The 20,789-nt window shown below is 38.2% G+C and overlaps 1 protein-coding gene across 4 annotated transcripts in view; it reads right to left on the bottom strand.

Annotated features, from left to right (window-relative positions):
• LOC120418266 (uncharacterized) overlaps positions 1-20,789 on the bottom strand; it is a 53,401-nt gene that overhangs the window by 5,882 nt on the left and 26,730 nt on the right. For 2 of the 4 annotated variants that reach the window (XM_039580583.2, XM_039580585.2), the window contains 3 exons: positions 7,665-10,781; positions 7,429-7,513; positions 9-230 (listed from right to left, as the gene is read on the bottom strand). In XM_039580583.2, coding sequence (XP_039436517.1) covers positions 9-230; positions 7,429-7,513; positions 7,665-10,754 — 3,397 coding nt within the window. In that variant the 5' untranslated portion in view covers positions 10,755-10,781. Of the gene's footprint in view, positions 1-8; positions 231-7,428; positions 7,514-7,664; positions 10,782-10,915; positions 11,114-11,144; positions 11,272-20,789 lie in introns of those variants that run through there. The other 2 variants (XM_052709299.1, XM_039580584.2) reach the window with 2 other exon arrangements.

Here is a 20,789-nt window from a genome sequence, read left to right as displayed (position 1 = left end):
ACACTTACTGGCAAGGATGTTCTGCTGCCGCTCGGTGGACTTCATGGCCCGGATGTGGCACGGTGTGTCGTACAGGCCAAACTTGCCCCCGCAGTAGAAACACTGGTCCATGCATAGCCGTTCCGGGTGGACGTTGAACGAGGACGCCTTCTCGGGAATCACCAGCGGGGCTTTTTGGACAACTTTTTCCACAACCGCTTCGGTGACCACTTCCGGTAGGTTTACACCATCTGTCGGAACAGGAAGAGAAAAACAACTTAGTTAGGCAATTACATAAATTAATGAGAGGCACCATCCGCCAAGCTAGACGGGGATGAAAAATCAACAAATCATCACCACTTTCAACCCCTCCCCCGAAACTGATTTGAAACATTGTTCTTAAATTTCTCCTGCCAGACCACCTCACTCATTATAGGTTTTTTACCACCCTCATTCGAAAACGCTTTCTAAAACTCTTCCCCTTTAGAAAGAATATTTGCGCAATCGAAGAAAATCGCTCCACGTGACAACAACTCAAGTTCGGGGAAAGTGGACGAAACTGACGAGGGAAGAAAAGGTCAGCGTTTAATACCCTATAAATTCAATATTTTGATAGGAAATTAAGCTTTCCACTTCGTGGCATTGTTTCTTCTCGGTAGACGAAGATCGAAAGGTTAGATCCGGTCGTTTTTGGGGGTGGTGCTGATTTGCCACAAGGAATATTCGCTCAGAGACGTGCACGCAAAACGGACACTAGGTATAAATTCCTAATTTTTAGGTATAATCGAACCTGACTGCAATAAGTTATTTTATTACTAATCGGCTATTAGTAATAAAATTACTAGTCGCGTTTTAGTACGAGAATTCCTAAATTTTAGGTATAATTGAAGAACCAATATACCTAAATTTTAGGCATTTTCTGGAAAAGTTTGGGATCCAAAATTACTTATAATTAGGTATAATTCAAGATGGCGGACCATGATTATTACTAAATTCTAGGCATAAAAACCTAAAATTCAGGTATTTTCTGGAAAAGTTTGGGATCCAAAATTACTTATAATTAGGTATAATTCAAGATGGCGGACCATGATTATTACTAAATTCTAGGCATAAAAACCTAAAATTCAGGTATTTTCTGGAAAAGTCAGGGATCCAAAATAACTTATTTTTAGGTATAATCCAAGATGGCGGACCATGATTATTACTAAATTCTAGGCATAAAAACCTAAAATTCAGGTATTTTCTGGAAAAGTTAGGGATCCAAAATAACTTATTTTTAGGTATAATCCAAGATGGCGGACCATGATTATTACTAAATTCTAGGCATAAAAACCTAAAATTCAGGTATTTTCTAGAAAAGTGAGAGATCAAAAATTACTTATATTCAGGAAGAATCCAAGATGGTGGACCACGATTATTCCTAATTTCTAGGCATAAATACCTAAATTTGAAGTATTTTCTGGAAAAGTGAGGGATCCAAAATTACTGATATTTAGGTATAATCCAAGATGGCGGACCACGAATATTCCTTATTTCTAAGAATAAATACCTAAATTTGAGGTATTTTCTGGAAAAAGTAAGGGATCAAAAATTACTGATATTCAGGTATAATTCAAGATGGCGGACCATGATTATTACTAAATTCTAGGCATAAATGCCTAAATTTTAGATATTTTCTAGAAAAGTAAGGAACCCAAAATAACTTATATTTAGGAATAATCAAAGATCAAATTAGATATTATTCAAGAGATATGCAGGCAGAAGAAAACAATAGTTTAAATGATATAATAATATTTTTATTTACATAAAACTCAACTTTTTTATAAATGCTCTTACCTAAAAATATTTTTTTAAAGATTTGAATATTTTAAAATTATAATATTTAAATATTTTAAAATTATAATGTTTTAATATTTTAAAATTATAATGTTTTAATATTTGAATATATTAATATTTTAATATTTTAATATTTTAATATTTTAATATTTTAATATTTTAATATTTTAATATTTTAATATTTTAATATTTTAATATTTTAATATTTTAATATTTTAATATTTTAATATTTTAATATTTTAATATTTTAATATTTTAATATTTTAATATTTTAATATTTTAATATTTTAATATTTTAATATTTTAATATTTTAATATTTTAATATTTTAATATTTTAATATTTTAATATTTTAATATTTTAATATTTTAATATTTTAATATTTTAATATTTTAATATTTTAATATTTTAATATTTTAATATTTTAATATTTTAATATATTAATATTTTAATATTTTAATATTTCAATATTTTAATATTTTAATATTTTAATATTTTAATATTTTAATATTTTAATATTTTAATATTTTAATATTTTAATATTTTAATATTTTAATATTTTAATATTTTAATATTTTAATATTTTAATATTTTAATATTTTAATATTTTAATATTTTAATATTTTAATATTTTATTATTTTAATATTTTATTATTTTAATATTTTAATATTTCAATATTTAAATTTTTTAATATTTTAATATTTAAATATTTTTATATTTTAATATTTTAATATTTTTATGTTTCAATATTTTAATATTTTGATATCTTAATTTTTTAATATTTTAATATTTTAATATTTTAATATTTTAATATTTTAATATTTTAATAATTTAATATTTTAATATTTTAATATTTTAATATTTTATTATTTTAATATTTTAATATTTTAATATTTTAATATTTTAATATTTTAATATTTTAATATCTAAATATTTTAATATTTTAAATAATTTAATAATTTACCTAAAAAAGGTTTTGAATATTTTCATATTTATTCAATATTAAAATCTTTAATTATTTTTAATTTCAGAATATTAGATTTTTTTGTTTGAGAATGTTTGAAATATAAGATTTCTAAAAATTCCCCCCCCCCCTTCTATCTTTCTCTCTTTCTCTTCCTCTCTATATCTCGCTTGCTTTCTCTTCTCTTCTCTATACTACTTTTACTCTCTCTCTCTCACACCCTCTCTCTTCCTCTCCTCTCGCTCTTCCCTCTCTCTCCCTCTACCACATATTCTCTCCTTCTCTCTTCCCCTCCCTCTCTTTTCTCTTCTTCTATCTCTCTCTCTCTTCTCTATATCTTTTACTCTCTCTAACACCATTTCTCTATCTCTCTCTCTTCTCTTTATCTTTTACTCTCTCTAACACCATTTCTCTCTTTCTCTCTTATAAACACATTTTATCCTCCCCCTTCTCTTGCTCTCTCTCTCTCTCTCTCTCTCTCTCTCTCTCTCTCTCTCTCTCTCTCTCTTTCTTCCTCTACCCTCACCCTATCTCTCCCTCTCTCTCTCCCACATTTTCTGTCCATCTTCCCTCCCACTTTCTCTCTCCCTCTCATTCTTTCTCTCTCCTTCTCTCCCTTTCCCACTTTCTGTCTCTTTCCCTCCTTTTTCTCTCCCTCTCCTCTTCTCTCTCCCACTTTCTCTGTCTTTCTCTTCCTCTACCCTATCACTCTCTCATACACACACGAGCACAAACGCACTTTCACACACGCATACATACCCACACGCACAGACACACACCCGCAACGCCCAACCAAACCGCCAACCTCAAACTGGATACAATTTTGGGTCGCACAATTCCCCCGGTTGGGGTTCCTATATACTTCCCCTTTCCAGCTCTTCCGCAAACATCCGTCCTCTAGGGCACGAGAGGGAAAACGCGGCTTTTTTAATCCCGCCGGGAGTTGAAGGTTCCGTCCTCCTCCTCCTCTTCCACAAACACGCGAGCCACACTTCCTCTAATTAAGATGCTCCGGGTTCCGTTCTCCTTGGCACTCAAAAAGTGGTTCCCTTAAACAAAAATAAAAGCTACATAACTAAATCCAGCGATGCCCCGGCGGAACCCATCCTGGGAGAACTGTGCCACGCGTCGGATTTTGAAGAGCCGAACCTGTTCTGCAAGGGGAGCGTCCAGTTCGGGTCCAGCACACTGCGAGGGACAGAGTGTCGCCAACACGGCCCGCGTCGATCCTCGGCGGTCCCACTTTGGAACTCCGCTCGATTTGCATCTGCCCTGCGCGGTTCGACTTGTTTGAACTTGTTCGACAACTTTTGGCCGGTCGGGTACGGCTTTGCGTTTCTGCCGACCCAGCCGGGGCTGCACCGGATCCGGGTGGCCACGTGGAAAGTTTCGTCGGCCAACTCAAAATGCATTCCCGATCGGTTCCCAGCACAAAACTTACCTTGCCACTTCCCACAATTTGAAAATTAACAGCAGCACCATGGAACACAAACTTACAGCCGCGAAATTATTTTGACATTGACATGTCAATTCGTGAATCACAATTCTTGAACTAAAAAAATCCTAAAATTTAGGAATTTTGAAGAAGTACTTCATTTTAGGAAGAAAAAAATACTAATTTTTAGGTATAATTTGACAAGCTAGAACATAAGTTCAAAAAATACTAAAAATTAGGAATTTATACCTAATGTCCGTTTTGCGTGTGCTACGTTATGGCTTGTTAGACTAATGCAAATTCCTTTCTCTCCCTTCAAAATTTTACAAAAGATAACGTTACGAGTTACGATAACGAGTCTTCCTCACATTTATAAAGTGAATACACTACACAGTCTTAAAAAAGTGTATAAATAACACTTATTTTTATCGAAATATCTGAGATCCGGCTTCATTAAAAGTGTATTCAAAACACTAAAGTACTTATAACCTTTGATAGAATTGTCAGATCTTCAATCTTTGGAAAGGTCTTTTGATTACCTTTCTAACAATATATAGCATGACGGGGTTTCTGACAAAAACCACCCTTTTTACAATCTTCCGAAGTTTGGCTAAAATCGTTTTTTTAGCATTACTTTTGAAGTACTTTACAAAACTTTACAATATTAACTAGGGTCTTTTGGGACCCCAAGACGGATCGAATGAGACCAACACGGTCCAAATCGGTTCAGCCAGTCCGGAGATAATCGTGTGCTTATTTTTCGGTGCACGGACTCACATCTAGACACGCACAGACATTTCTAATCTAATCTAATCTAATCAGACCCTAGCGCAGCCAATCTTTCGAAGGGATCCTGGAGAGTGCCTTAGGTTAGATGACGCCTAGCACTCTTCTTGTCATTTATTAACATTTGTAGTGCGCCATTGCATCGGAATGCATTGAAACATCACAAGCGTTAAAGCGGCCAGGCCTACTGCGTAAAGCCGTATCGCAGAGATGACTCGTCATTGGGTTGAGTTTGAGCACTGAGTGTTCGAACAACAACACAATTCTGAATCGACAGGGGAGGAAGAAGCGTGGGGACACACCACCATACGCTCCGAGATTTGGTTGTATTCGTTGGGAGCACCATGCTAAGAAGGTTTGGTACTCCGGGACCCTCTGGGATGGGACATTGTATTTCCACGAATGCCCTGAACACTAATTGCCGTGGTTATAGCGCCACAACTCGCTCTCTGTAACAGTATTCCTAATTCCAGTCCACGCTCACCTTGTCGTCATGGCCTAGTGGTTAGCATTTTTGCTTACCATTCCAAAGGACGGAGGATCGAACCCCGCCTCGAGCGACTTTGATTCTTCGTTCATATTCATCATTTCAAATTTATGTGTTCTTAACTTTCTCGTTGGGAGCAGATGGGCATCGAACCCAGAACCATTCGCTTATAAAGCGAACACCGTAACCAGTCAGCCACGGCCGCTCCTTACATCTAGACACGCACAGACATTTGTTCAGAATTTGAGTCGATAGGTATACGTGAAGGTGGGTCTACGAGGTTGAATAAAGAAGTTCATTTTTCGAGTGATTTTATAGCCTTTGGAGGTGAGGAGACAAAACAGAAAGCAAAAAATGCTAAAAATATTAACGCCGATGGTTGCACCAGAGCACAACTAAATTTTTACTTCAAATAGAAATTTTTCGAAAACTATTGAATGAATTGCAATTATTCTTCTTGCTCAGTGTTATTTATGATGTTTACTGATTCCAATTCAAATTTCATTCAATTTGGTCAAGTCAGTAAAAATTGGCGTAAAAAAATCTCTAGGTTGAAATAAATAAATCTCAGGGTTGAAAAAAATATTTGGAAAGAATTGTGAACTATACAGAATTTTCAATATTACGCCATTTTGATATGTTTCTCGAAAAGATCAGAAAATTTTGCTAATGTTAAATTAGTTCCTGAGAAATTCGCATTAGAAAATAAGGGGGATGCTGTTTTGGTTATGGGATATCTACAACCACTTAACTTAGAAAATTGTTTAGGACTTTGAATCAATGTAAATGAATCTTTAATTGCGTTTATCTTTGCCAAAATTTTACTAATGCTGACATTTTATTTGGAGATAATATTCTGCGAACTCTTTTCAACATTCTGATTTTTCCAAAATCTCTCAGCTAATATTTTTATTTTGGTAATATTTAAGTAATTTTAAATGCCCCCACCTCCCTCGACTTCGGTCAGAGGCAAGGGACATAAACTTCAAAAAATATTTGCAATGGCCTTACTTGATCATTATTTCATAACTTCAAACAGGTGCAACGCAGATTGAATGAAACTAGCTTACTTTTTTCAAAAGATGCTATCTGCACCCAATGGCGCATATGGACTTTAAAAAAGTACTCTTTTAACTCTCGCTTCTCGGGAATTTTAGTGTAGATTCCTGAGAATTTTTTGAACTTTACTTTAAACAATATTAATGTAATTGAAATTATATTCATCCATCTAAACAAAACAAAAATGTTGATCTGATTTCATAATAAATATATTGTTAAAAGTCGAAAAAACGAAGGTTTGACGTGGAATCTCTGTATAGTGAATCACACGGCATTTTCCCTCCTTTATTAAACTAGGCTCAAAATAGTTTAATGAAAGATAAATTTCCAATTAAAAAATCCTTTTTGAGTGCAGTATTATGCGTCTCTACAAATGTGCGTAATTCAAACTGTTTGATGGAGACGCGCGGTATATTACGCTGTTTTGATGAACTTATTGATTTATACATTACAAGCAAAACCCGACAAAATTCGTCTTTTCTATTTTCGTTTCTTGACGTTTTTAGCTTGTTTGCTTATTCAGCCTCCTCGATCCGACGCTCCGTATTGAACTGATTCGCGTTCGAACAAAACAGTCGAATTTTTTATGTATATAGATTGAACCAATTTTAAATTTTTAAAAGAGTATGGCTGTGCATTCCACCGAAGTAATTATGTAAAACATCCAATCATAGAATGATCCATCCCGACATCAGCCGCATAATTGTTAAGTTTTATGCCCTCAGCTTCCAACTTATCAAATCCCCTGCGAAGCCCACGATTTCCAACGATAGCACTGAATAAATTGGTGTCGCTTTATTTTAATTATCTCTCGCCCCACAACGCCCTACCGATTAACCGAAAGAAAAGCAAAAGATTGTCGGCGATGCTGTCTAAACTTACCGGTGGTATGGGATCGGTGATGTCCCTTGCGTCCCTGGGCGGTCGCCCCCGTCGAGTCGGTCATCGATTGGTTCTGATGATCGGTCTGTGCGGGAGGAGAAGGAGAAAGAATAGAAGAAAAAGCCATAAGTAAGGAGAATAGCGAAATGGGGGGTGGTTTGCAACAGGTGAGCAACATCCCACTTTATTACCCTGCTTTGTGCACAGTTATGTGGGGGAAAGGAACATTATCTCACCTCGTTCTGAATGATGTAGAACGCGTCACCGTTTCCGTCGCCACCGTTCGCTCCGTCCTTTTCCGCGCCCTTGCCTTTGCCCTTCTGGAGGGTCATCTTCAGTGGCAGTCGTTTGCGCTTTTCACCTCGATTAAGTTTTATCACAGTTTTGAGCGTTCCGGTAGATTCGGAGTTTCGGCTTGACTTGCCTCCGCTACCTTTGCCGCTGCTGGACGAGGAGCTGTAGCCGCTGCCACCGGAGCCCGGCTTCTGCAGGTCCTGCAGCTCCTTCCGCCGTTGCTTTTCCTCGCTGGCCGCCTGGTGGGTCAGCAGGCCGAGATGCTTCAGATGGGATTCCTTTTGCTTTGCAATGTCTTCCGATTCTTGGAGAACCGTCGACGAACCGGCCGCGACCGCTGCCGGAAGCACCTCCGTCACTCGTAGTACAGCTTCTGCAGTCTTGGTTTCGTTCACGGGAGGAACTTTTTCGATCGAATCGCGATTTTTAACCGCTTCTGGGGCTTTCACTTCGAGCTTTTCCGCCAGGTTTTCTTTGAAAACAGCGGAATTTGTCGAATCTTTTTCAGTCTGTATTTTGATGATGCTTACGGGTGGGGTCGCTGGGATGGCCTCTGCTGCCGCCGCCGCGACTGTCGTAACCGTAACGGCCGCTGCAGCGCTTTCACTCTTCGAAATGATGTGCAACGTCGTTTCGGGTTCCTTTTCCACGGGTATCTCCTCCACGACCACCGTAGTTTCCTTGATGGGGACAATTTCCAGCTCCGCTTTGAGCTGTACGTTGTCCAGCTTTGCGTCGTCCTTGACCGCCTCTTTCTTGACAAACGTGATGGCTGGAAGGTTTTCCAGCGCGAGCGCGTTAAGTTTGGCCACGTCCGGTTTGTCGACAATGTCGATCGATTCGGTAGATTTTACCGAAAGAACCAGGTGAGAATCGGCCGAGGTGAGACTGAGGGTGGTCGTGACGGTCACCGGAGCGAGCACCTTCTCCACAACCGAAACCACTTCCTCGACGGGATTGGGCGGATCCTGCTTACCAGCTGAGTCACTTCCGTCCACTTCCGGTGCTGCTGCGGACACTTCAACAACATCCGCCACTTTGCTCTCCAACATCTTCTTTTCTTTTTCTTCCTCTTGCTTGAGCCGTTCGGCTCGAAGCTTTTCCTCGCGAACTTTCTCCTCGACGCGGAGCTTTTCCTGGCGAAGCTTTTCTTCCTTTGCTTTCTCGTCTTCTTTGCTCTTATCCTTGACGTTGCGTGTTTTGGGCTTTGGCTCCTTGGAGGTTGCGCCAGCAGCAGTAGGCGCTGCCGTGCCCCCCTTGGCCGTCGCACGCGGAGTATTCTGTTTGGACGACGGTGGCCGTTCGCCGTCCGAATCCGAGCGCGAATCGTTCTTCTTCACTTTACCACCCAGCGTCGACGACGTCGTCGTGTCCTTTTCGTTGGACCAGTCCGACGCGGGCGATTCGTTGCCGGATGTTTCTTCCTTCGCCACGGGTGGCGATTCCACGACGGCACCGATAATTTCCTTCACTTTATCCACTTCCATGGGTTCACTAGCTTTCACTGTATCGTCCTTTGTCGGAACTTCTTCCTCAACTTCCATCTTTTCTTCCTTGACCACAACGATGGCTGGTTCGACCGTTTCACTTGCCGCGGGCGGTTCTTCGCTACCGTTGGCCGCCGTCGCCACCACCTCACTTTCACTTCCCCCCTTATCCAGTTTGATCTTTTCCTGCACTTGCACAATTTCGCCCAGTTTGGGGTCCTGCTCGATGCCGAGATTGTTTTCCAGAAACGCGGGCTCACTGTAAAACTCCTTAACACTGATCTCCGACACACCCTCGCTGACCAGTTCCGGGCTCAGGGAGGCGTCCTTTTCGCTGGGCACGGTGCTTTCTTTCGTGCCGGTTGGGCTCTCCGTTGTATCGATGGAAAGGGGCGCGGCGGTTGCGGCTGCGGTCGTTTCGTCCGCGTCCACTGGTTCAGCTTTGATTTCCGCGGGAACTTTGAGCTTCGGCGTAACGAAATCGTCCCGATCGCGGGCGGTGCTCTTTCGCTGGCGGGCACTTCGGCGGACCGTTTTTTCGTCCTTGCCCACGACGGCGGCGATGGGAGTCTTGCGTTCGTTGAACGTCTCTGCCATCTTGTCGAGGATCTTGGACTTGGTCTCCTGCTCTTCCATGATTTCACGCTTGATCTCCGACAGGCTGGTGTCGTCCTTTTTGTCGTCTTCGTTGTCCTTGGTGCTGGTTTCCAGCATGCTGCTGGCATCCGTCACGTCGGAACACTTGGACACGGAATCCGACCGGCGACGTTCGAGCTTGATTGCGGACGTCGGTTCTGGCGTCGACGAGGTCGCATCCTTGGGCGATTTGTCCTTGGGTGTGACGACCGTTTTGCGTGACTTTTGGGACACGGGACTGTCGGTGGCGCGCGGTTTGCCGTTGCGCAGGCTGGTGTTTTTGTTGTCTTCCTGCTCTTTCACGGTCACGGTCACCTCCTTTTTGCCTTTGGCGTTCATTTGCTTGCGAGCGAGCACTTTCTTGCCCAGTACTGGTTTGCCAACGATTGGTCTCGTTTTGCGTTTGATTAGGGTGGTCTTTTTGAGTGCCGTGATGGTGGTTTTGGCTGTGCCTCTACCTCCTCCCCGGATAGGCTTTTTCTTGCCCGCGGCGCCCTTCCGAGCAGTGCTGGCCGCCGGTTTTGAATCCTTGGGCGAGTCCTTTGGATCGGCGGCGGTCGACTTTTCCTTCGAGCTTTGCTCACCGGAATCGTCCTTTGTGGCCCGAGTTGTTCGGTTTGTCGTGCTTGGAGCAGCATCTGTGACATCATCCGTCGCTGCGGCCCCAGACTGGACCGCCGTGTCTTCCGATGCATTCTGAAGCAACTGTTTGGACTTTTGCCTGCTCAAGGATGCGCGACTACTTCCGCTGCCGCTACCACTGCCCGTGTTGCCCATGCTACCAGCACTCGTATTGGTAGCACCTTTGCCTTTGCTTGTGGGAGTCGAGGGGGCCGAGTCGCTACCTCCGAGGGAAGGGGTGGGAGAGTCCGAATTCACTGATCTGGGCTTCTTTTCACGGGTTGCCATTTTGAGAAGCACAGCTAGGCACTAGATCTGTGGAAAAAGGCCAGAGAGAAAGAGAGAAAACGGAAAATGAATATTACACACAGCGTTGTACATCGCACACACGCACACATACACACACACTCAACCCCACGGAACAAGGTTTAATGAATTTATAAACATACTCGCACTAAAGTGGCGCAGGAAAGCATAATCGGGAAACTTTAGCCAATCGCTCGCTTATCCTTTTGGGCCACAACAATCCACGATCCACAATCGAGCAGCAGCATATGCTAAGCCACGAACAAAGTTGCATGCACGAACACACACACTCACGAACACTAAGCTCGTCCAACAGGAGAAGCAGTGAATATCCCACAATTTGCAAATTATAAATTTAAAAGTTGGCAGTACTTGATTTTCCTGCCTCACGTAGTACTACTCTCTACTCTTCTTGGTCGGCTATGGGACGTCGGAGCCGCGTTCCGACCTGAACGTGCACTCACACCACACTGAAGGGACGTAGTCGTAGTCGATTCGCGGCTGGCCTCCGTTCGGGACGGAACGGGATAGAATGGTGTAGTGTGGTGTGGTGTGACCACGACGACGACCTGGCTTTAATGGTAGTGGTGGTGGTGTGGGGGACGACTAGGCCTGAGGCGCACTGTGGGAAGGGGCGAGTGGGCAAAAGTTTTGTTTCAACATAAACATAAGATTAAGATTTTGTTGCCTGCCGAACATATGAGAATTGCCACTAATTTGAGCAAAATCATAAAAAAAATTCTGTTCAATTGATACTGAATATGTAAAAGCAATCATAATACACTTTTGGAAAAGCTAATACATATTTAATATGTTTTTTTTTATAGATTACCGCGCGCCTTCATGAGTATGTGAAAATTGCGTATCCCATGTTTTATCGAAATAATATTTTCAATTTTTCAAATGCTCATTCAGGGCCAATAACACGTAGCGGACTACGTTAAAATTTTCAATGGTGTAATTCTTTTAACTGATATGTCGACATAGGAGAGACAAGTCCTTTTTAGAATTTCTCTCCTTTAAGTGATAGCACAACTCGTGCCTTCCATTTCATTAACATTCCAACGCCCAAGGCTCCAAAAAAGTTGGAACGGTAACTTCACCTCAATGTTTCTCGGGCATAACTCAACCAATCAAGATGATTCTTCTTTCCAGTGATTTGTTAGGATATCTAGATGATTCTAGAACTTTGCAGAATTTAATTTGATCAAATCTGTCATTTTTGTGATCAAATTACAAATCACTGGAAACATGAATTGTCCCGATTGGTTCAGTAATGCCCGAGAACCAGCGAGTTGAAGTTACCGTTCCACCTTTTTGGGAGGCTTGGGCGTCCGTGGAAGTTGGACATGCGTTGGGCGTTCCAGTGTTAAGGCGCACCACTTTTGTAAACAATATTCTATCCTTCTAACACCTTATGTAAACTTTCATTTGAGTGAGAGGGATACACCCTTGTTTAAAAAGTTAAGTGCTCTTTTAAAATGTTAGGCTCCAACTCTACACTCTAGAAGTTGATGTCAGTAAACGCTTCAGTTTGTCAAAGTATGATAAATTTGGACTCCTAGACCTCCTAGACACACTCTAATCGAATTGATTTTTTTATTTCCTGACCAACAAATAAAATAGTAAATTTCGAGTATAATTGGTATGGAATCGTATTGAGCAATCATGTGCACCCACATTTATCTGTGAAGGGTAGCAAAAATAAAGGAGAGTATGGTTGCATAACATGATTTTATATTTTATTTTATTACTTGATAAAGATCGAAATATTATGTTCAAGTATGGTTCATCTGACAGTGCAAAAAGTTTCTTTTCAGTAAAACCGTGGTAAATATTTTTCAAAGTTTATGTCCACTTCAACATTGGCTCGAAAAGTCAGGGTTCAAAAAAATATTTGTTTAAAACACTTCAAGGGAAATAGAACTCTAACGAATTGAAAATAATTCGAAATGCATTTTCCTGCGTTTAAAATTATATTTAGCACGTCTGGGATCGATCAAAAATATTTTCAATTCTTGTGGAACTCCAATGTCCACTCCAGCGCCGCAAAAATCGCAAAAAAAAACTCTTCAATACTTGAATATTTTGAAAACCCATGATTGCAAAACAACTGGACAGGTGTAAAGGTGCATTTTAAAACACTTTTTTTCATTCGAATGTTAATACCATGGTTTGTAATTTCAATATTTATTTGTTTTGCCCTCCCCAGGCCAGAGTAGAGGGACATAAACTTCAAAAAATATCTGCAACGGCCCAAATCCGTTGTGAATATTTTTCAAAGTTTATGTTCACATCAATATTGGCTCAAATAATCTTCAAAATTTCAATGGAAATAAACGTACAATGATCTGAAAACTATTAAAACTGCATTTTTCCTAATTTTTAGCATGTTTGAAGCAGCTATGAAATATTTAGATTTTTTGAAAACTAACGAACGCAAGACAACTGTACTTGTGTATATAAATTTTGCAAAACTTTTTTCATTGAAATGTTTTATACATTTTCAAATTTTATTTGCATTGGTCTAGAACGAAATCTTAACTACATGTGAAAGTATAAATGAAAATTAATAAAAATAGCCACGGTGTATTTTTTTATTTTCCTGCCTTTTTAGTTTTGCCCATCTTTAAATCAAAATTATACTGCAGTGAGACAACCACTCTGTACTGTTGTGCTGGGTTTGGTTCGGTGGCCTGGCCTCACACACACACACGCGCGCGCGCTCGTTTAAGCTCATTGATTGCTACGTACAAATTTTCGAGCATAAACATAAGTCACACGTACACACTCGAAACACCTCTGCCCGAGAGAGAGCTTATGATGTATGCCCGATCTGACGACGACGGTGCTGACGATAATGGCACGGGTGTGAGAGAGCATAAGCAACACACACACACACTTCATCATAAAGCGAGCTTAACATAGCAGGCATCGGCGCGGCGCTTCCACTCATACTCTGACCGGCGTCGCGTCAAAATAATCAAATCGCAGCAGCCGAGAGAAGCATTGAAAACATATTTGCTTACTTATGCTTGAAATGATATGCTCTCGCAATGCCGGTGCGTGCAATTGTGTGCGTGTGTGTGTGTGAAATGGAGAGAGAGAGAGTGCGTTTGATGCACCCAGAACACTGACTTATGCTCAATATGTTGCTCACTGGACCGCTTTATGCTGCATGCCAGACGGCAGACATAAACACAAACACTTAAGCGATGTTGTGATCACGACCACGAGCAACGCAAGAAAAGCTGCGGATGGAAAGGTTCTGCAGCAGCAGAGGGGAAAATGTTCTGAAAAGCAAGCGCGGCAGTAGCAACAGCCTCATCCCTTGGTGATGTTTGCTTTTTTTTCGGTGGAGTCGGATCCCCCGGTGTTGCCACATTTTCAGTAGATCATTCAAAATGGTGGAGGCAAGAGCATAAACAGAGAACTTTGTTTTAGAATTTCAAGATCTCTGAAGTCAGAATAGTACACAAATACTTGATTTTGCATGATTTTCTTATGTTTTTTTTTTTGTTTTTTTAAACATAGTTTAACATTCAGATTCGATTGCTTGAGCATTAACATAAAACTAACACCTGGATATTAAAATAATATAAATAAAATTTGTTTGATTGAATTTTAAGCTAAAGCATCAACTCAAGTAACCTTTGACATTTTAAGGTGTAGCATTCTGGTGTGAACGTTAATTTACACCCAACTCATGAAAATTTAATATGAAATATTTTATAATTATTTTGTTGAAATCAGTTTGTTATAGAAAATGAACGGTTTACGGGAAGATTCCAACAATTGGTTGCAATTGCTTGGCTTTTGAATTTATTTGAGCTAAAAGGTTTTCCAAATTTCTGAACTGCAAATGTAACATCTTGCAGCAGAACTACTAAATGCTAATTAAACACCAATTAAATTGAATAAGGACAATCAATGCAGATAATTCGCCACTTTAAGATAATTCGTAGGCCGCACGTGAAACATTGCGGAAAATATACTCATAATATTTTGTTTCTTAACATTATATACAATATTTAAAAGGTTACAAATTATAGCAAGCTAATTGATTTGGCTTGGATGATTTATTTATGAATAATTGAAATATATACTCAAACATCAGGTAGACATAACTCTGATTTTTTGGCCACTAAAAACAAAATTTTCCGCAAAAAAATATAATAAACTTTTTTTTGGAACCTGGAGCTGGTGTCATGTTAAGTTTAATAGTTATCTGAAATTAATTAAAATAAAACTGATGCCATTGAATTCTAGATGCTTTTTGCAAAATATTAATAACTGGTCATATCGGTCACATTTCATCAATTCAAGTTCCTGATTTTTGGGAAAATTTTGATGAGGGACAAAAATTTTAAATTACACTGACCTACAAAAAATTACAAAAATGACTGCGCAGGCACAACTCGAGGGGAAGCATGAACTTTGGGGTCCCCAGAAACACGTGTACTTTGAATTTTTCAAAAATACTTAGTTTTGGCCGAATGGTTTTTCTCCAAAGTTTGTTTGAAGAATTAAGGCGATTCGTCGCTGTTGCATACAATTCAAAAATTGCATGCAATATGTGGGAGTAGCGAACAGCACTAATTCTCCATACAAACTTTGAAGAAAAGCCATTCGACCCAGACCAAATATTTTTGAAAAATTCAAAGTGCACGCATTTCTGGGGGCCCCAAACTTCAAGCTTCCCCTCGAGTTGAGCCTGCACAGAAATTTTGTTGGTCGGTGTTACATTTACTTACAAATTTCAACAAAACAATACAAAACCGAAGATTATTTTTTTAGTACATAAGTCAAAAATATCATATGAATTGGGTGTTAATTAATAAAATACAAACTTTCAAACCAGAGAGAGCTATACGAAATCAGTTATTTTGATATTTTTGGACAAATCTCATATGTTTGGCAGGTCAAAAGCGAGTTTTTCTAGTGTGTGTCACAGGTCGTATCGAGATGCCTCGATTTGGATAATACTTTCAACTTTGTCTTAAAATGCAACAAAAAGAATTTGATTTCAGCCCTCTACGACAACCCGAGCATGGGTAAATAACAAGGGAAATGCGTAATAATACCTTTCTCTGGTATCAATACCAAATTTTGGTATTCCTGGACCCATTAAAATTTGTCTTAAGGATTATGCAAGAGCAAAATGTGCTATCATACCAATTAAAGGTATTGTTTTGATATTGCAAAATTGCAGAATTTGTCAATGGTCGAGCACCACATATTGGTATTCTTTTGGTATTACAGTGTTTTATCAAATTCCTCTGAAACTATAGGAAAATTTTGACCAATTTTGACAAAATAATTAATTTTGCGCTAAAATAATGTCTCAAAGCGAATGCTTTAATTGAAAACCGGAAATTTCAAACTTGATTTTAAACATTTTTGATATAGGGTACGTTATCCATTAGTGGACCCCTTTCCTATAGTGGACCCTCTGAAGGGTTTTTGATGAAAATTCAATAAAATCACAATTTCAAGCGTGTTTTTGTCTACAAATCTTTTATTTGGCATGTTCAGCATCATTTAAAACAATGTTGGCTGACATTGACGTGTCCTTTCAGAAAAAATAAGTGTTTTGAGTTCGACATCTGAAATCAGCCATGGCCACTAGCATTTTCACAACAAAACTGCATTTATATTTTATGATTGAATTAACTATCCAATCATTTTTTGACTGATTATTCAACTTCAGCAGGTCGAAATAATGTAAGTTTAAGGAACTTTACTAAAATAAAGCGAAGAACTGTTCATTTTCGAGCAAAAATTAGGGGGATCCAATATAGGACAACGAAAAGCCAAACTTTTCCAAAAGTGGACCCCTGTTAATTTAACTTACAAAAATAAAGAAAACTGTGTATTTAAGCAAAAGTTTCTCTTAAACATACAATGAATGCTTGTTGTAATTAACCTAAACGCATATTTTTTCAATTATGAGTATAAATATAGCTGTTTTTATGTTAAAAGTACCAAATATGCTGAAGCCGAAAGAATTTATAATTAATCAAAACTTTAGTTAATGGTACTTGACTAAAGCATCATAGTTGCAGTTTGAAATGATATTTTATAATAATAAATCAATAACAAAACATTATTTTTAAATAAACATGCGTGGTTTTATCAGCAATTGTAAACAAAACTATTGTTTAGTTTCGGTCAATCATTTATGTAATTAATATGGAAAAAATTGCATCAAAATTACTTTTTTAAATTATTTGGATGTTTACAGTGGTTTTTGAAACGGTTTCTCTGATCTTTTTCGGAAATAAATGTGTTTGAATGTCTGTTAGGTTTTTTTGTTGTTTAAAGCCAAATTTGTTAACAAAACATAATTGTTCATGATGGAAAGTGAGCAAAATCCAACATTTATTCATTATATCTATGATTAGACCTACACCATGCATCAAAACATCAAATATCAGTTGAATTTGGTATAAAAAATAACAGTTTGCCTATAGTGGACCCGGGTCCACAATCGGATTATGGACCCGGGTCCACTATAGGGAAAGGGGGTCCATAACAGGCAAAAAAAAACTTTTTTTCAAATGGATATTTTTCTGCTCAAAAACAAAAAACTGATGAAACAAATTCTCAAAATTGTTCAAAACACTCCAGATTCCATTATTTTGTACAAAGGGTTATGAAAAAGTGCTTAAAATATTGAAAATTTGTGAAAAATGTGCTTCGGCTCTACTAGGGGGTCCACTAATGGTTAAAATACTTTACCCCCTAAATAAATGACTTGAAATTGTTGAAAATTTTCTATGTCAGGATGGCACATTTTGGTATTATTTTGGTATTAAAGTGTTTTATCAAATTCCTCTGAAACTATGGGAAAATTTTGACCAATTTTGACAAAATAATTAATTTTGCACTAAAATGATGTCTCAAAGCGAATGCTTTCATTGAAAACCGGAAATTTCAAACTTGATTTTAAACATTTTTGATATACCCCCTACAGAAATGACTTGAAATTGTGGAAAATTTTCTAAGTCAGGATGGCACATTTTGGTATTCTTTTGGTATTACAGTGTTTTATCAATTTTCTCTGAAACTATGGGATTTTTTTACCAATTTGGACAAGATAATAAATTTTGCGCTAAAATGACTTGAAAAAAAAACCAAATACTTTGAAAAACGAGTCAATCGAAAGATTATTGAATTTTGGTTAATTTCAATCCAGTTTTATTTTAATAACACTTATTTTTCAATCTTGTTATTTTTCAGAATCCTCAAGAACTTCATGCACAGGCCGTTCATCAATGACAAATGCATTCGGTGTGGTGAAGAATATCACTAAGAACAACATGGAAACATCAGGTGAGTAGATTTGGCTGTTGCATATGGATCATTTCCGTTTTTTCACTAACTGCAACTGCTGCACTAAAAATGGTATGAAAATACCAAATTTTGGTATTACTTGTGCAAATATCAGCGATCAAAATGTGATCTTGGTTGCCCTGTAATAGATGGTAAAATACCATGAAATCATACCAAAATCATGTATGTGGAAGACCACAGGAATACCAAAATATGATTTTCCAAGGGCGCGGGAATACCTAAAAATTAAACCATGGCAATACCAAGTTTTGGTATTCAAGCGATGTTCAAAAATTCAGAAGACCTCAACTTGGTATTGAAATGGTTTTATTTTGAGGTATTATTTTACCCTTGGAATAACATGGTTTGGTATTGTTGTGCCCTTCCACATACTAGACTTTGGTATGATTTCATGGTATTTTACCATCTACTACTGGGCAACCAAGGGCACATTTTGGTCGCTGTTATTTGCTCAAGTAATACCAAAATTTGGTATTCCCGTGTTATTTACCCCTGCTCGGGATTTGCTTTAAGTTTGAGATCCAAATAACACTTTAATATCTTAAAATTGCTCGCATTTTATACAACTTGGTGAAATCCAATATTCTTTATTGCATTTGAAAGGTTCAAAATTTATATTTTTAAATCCGGCCTTTTTTTTTGTTTGCAACTGCTTCCAATACCCATACTCTCTTAGACAAAAGTTAGGTAATTTCGTGAATTATAAGCCTACGGTGTTAACTTTTAGGTCAATCGCAGATTTTCTCTTAATTTTTCTGTAAATTTTTTTTGACTTAGTTAACTTATTATGCCCATTTTTGCCATCAAGACAGTAAATTTTGTGTTCAATTTCGAAATATTCGGAATCCTCGAGAAATGTTCGCCTTGAAACGACCTCTACAACAAACCGATCAAAATCTACATAAACTGCCTCTCAACGATTCATAGAGTTTATCTAATTCTAATCTAATTATGTTTTTTATTACTTGATTTCAGATTAAACCAGGTTTCACAAGCTTTAGTTGAACGTCATGGTGCTGATATGCCTACATATCGTGGCTTGTGTGCTAACATGTGACACGTCTGCTGTAAAAAGATAGGACGTGTCACAAGATATTACACAAGCGACGATATGGTGCCCGATGGAATAATATGATTTTCTCGAACCAAATTAAATAGGAGCCACTTATTTGCAACATTTTATTTTTAGTTTGGTTCATGTTTTAAAATAATCGTTTGCAGAATAAAAAAATATACGTAAAAAAAACGTCTAGTATTAAAAATGTCATGCTAACTTTCTCTTTATAATGTCACCGTAACCAATTGTGAGCCACTGGTGGAGGAAAAGAAGAGGGTGAACATATTTTATGCTGCGTGTCGCTTCCACGCACGCACATCTTTTCCTCTACCACGCGCCACGGAGGGAAAACAAAACCAAAAAGAGAGAGAAAAAAAGCTACCGTCCGCCATGACTCCATCCACGACACGTTGGCATTTTCCCTCCTCTTCCGGTGATGGCTTTCCCGCGTGGTGGTCCTGTGCGCGGAATGACCATTCGCAAGGTGTCCTTGTCAAGATGGTGGAGCAAAAGTAGAGACCCCAACCAAGATTTGAATTTCATTATTTTAAATTAACCGGCTGGGCATTCAGTTAATGAGAAAAAAAGAAGATGGCTTCTCTTAATGACTTTCTCTCTTCGTTTGCCCCATTTTCCCGTAGAATGGGGTTTGTCCCCTTCTTTTCTACCCATTTTTTTTATTCTCTACCCACCACGATGTACTTGGTTTGTTTTGGGGGGAAACTGCTATTTTCTGTCTGGTGTCCCAAAAAAAAAGTTACTTGCGACCGCCACCAACGAGTCAAGTACCGCTGCAAGAATTAATTAAGATAACATGGGATTGCAGTAATTGTTATGGGTGTCCTTCGTGTTTCTTTCTTGGGGAACCTTCCGGTCATTGTAGAATCAATCAGGCAGAACAGAGCTGCCGGTAATTGTATTAAAAGCCAGGAGGGATCATAATGACACTTTAACGCGTAATAAAATGAGTAGGTTTATTCAACGGGAACAGATTGAAAGTTGGGAAGTTGTCGAGAAAAACTTCTTGTTTTGAAATAAGTTTTAGCGGGATTAAGATTTAGGATACGTTTAATGAAACCTAAGTTTACCTAGTTTATATTGTGGGGTTGTTATTCTGTTCAATAAAATTTTACATAACTCAATGACTAGAATCTTCAACCACAAAGGATTTCCAGTCAAAATTTTTAATGACTCATTCGTCATGTAAATATGACGAAAAATAAATTAACACTTGTAGCACCAACGGGGTAAAAACTAACGCGAAGCACCAAGGGGGTCAACAAAGTTGGAAATGCAACTTCAACCGGCTGTATCTCGGCGAAAACTCTATCTATCCGGAAGAATGTCAAGTATCACCTCCAACAAGGTAGATCCAAAACAGATGCGTCTACCTTAAGTTATAATAATAAAGACATTTCGAACTTTTTTTTCCAAGTTTTATTTTATTTTATTTATAAATAAATAAACTAAACTTTTCAAGGGTTGTATGAGCCAGTGAAGTTGCATTTCCCACTTTTTTGACCCCGTTGGGGCTACAAGTGTTAAGAACTGAACATTTTCAAGGTATTAGGCTAATCCAAATTTTATTTAATTTTTTTATTGAA

The sequence above is a fragment of the Culex pipiens genome, chromosome 3 (genome assembly GCF_016801865.2).
Source record: "Culex pipiens pallens isolate TS chromosome 3, TS_CPP_V2, whole genome shotgun sequence".
In the NCBI taxonomy this organism is placed as follows: Eukaryota; Metazoa; Arthropoda; class Insecta; order Diptera; family Culicidae; genus Culex; species Culex pipiens.
Note: the sequence above shows the minus strand (reverse complement) of the source record. Positions and strands in the feature narration are given on the sequence as shown.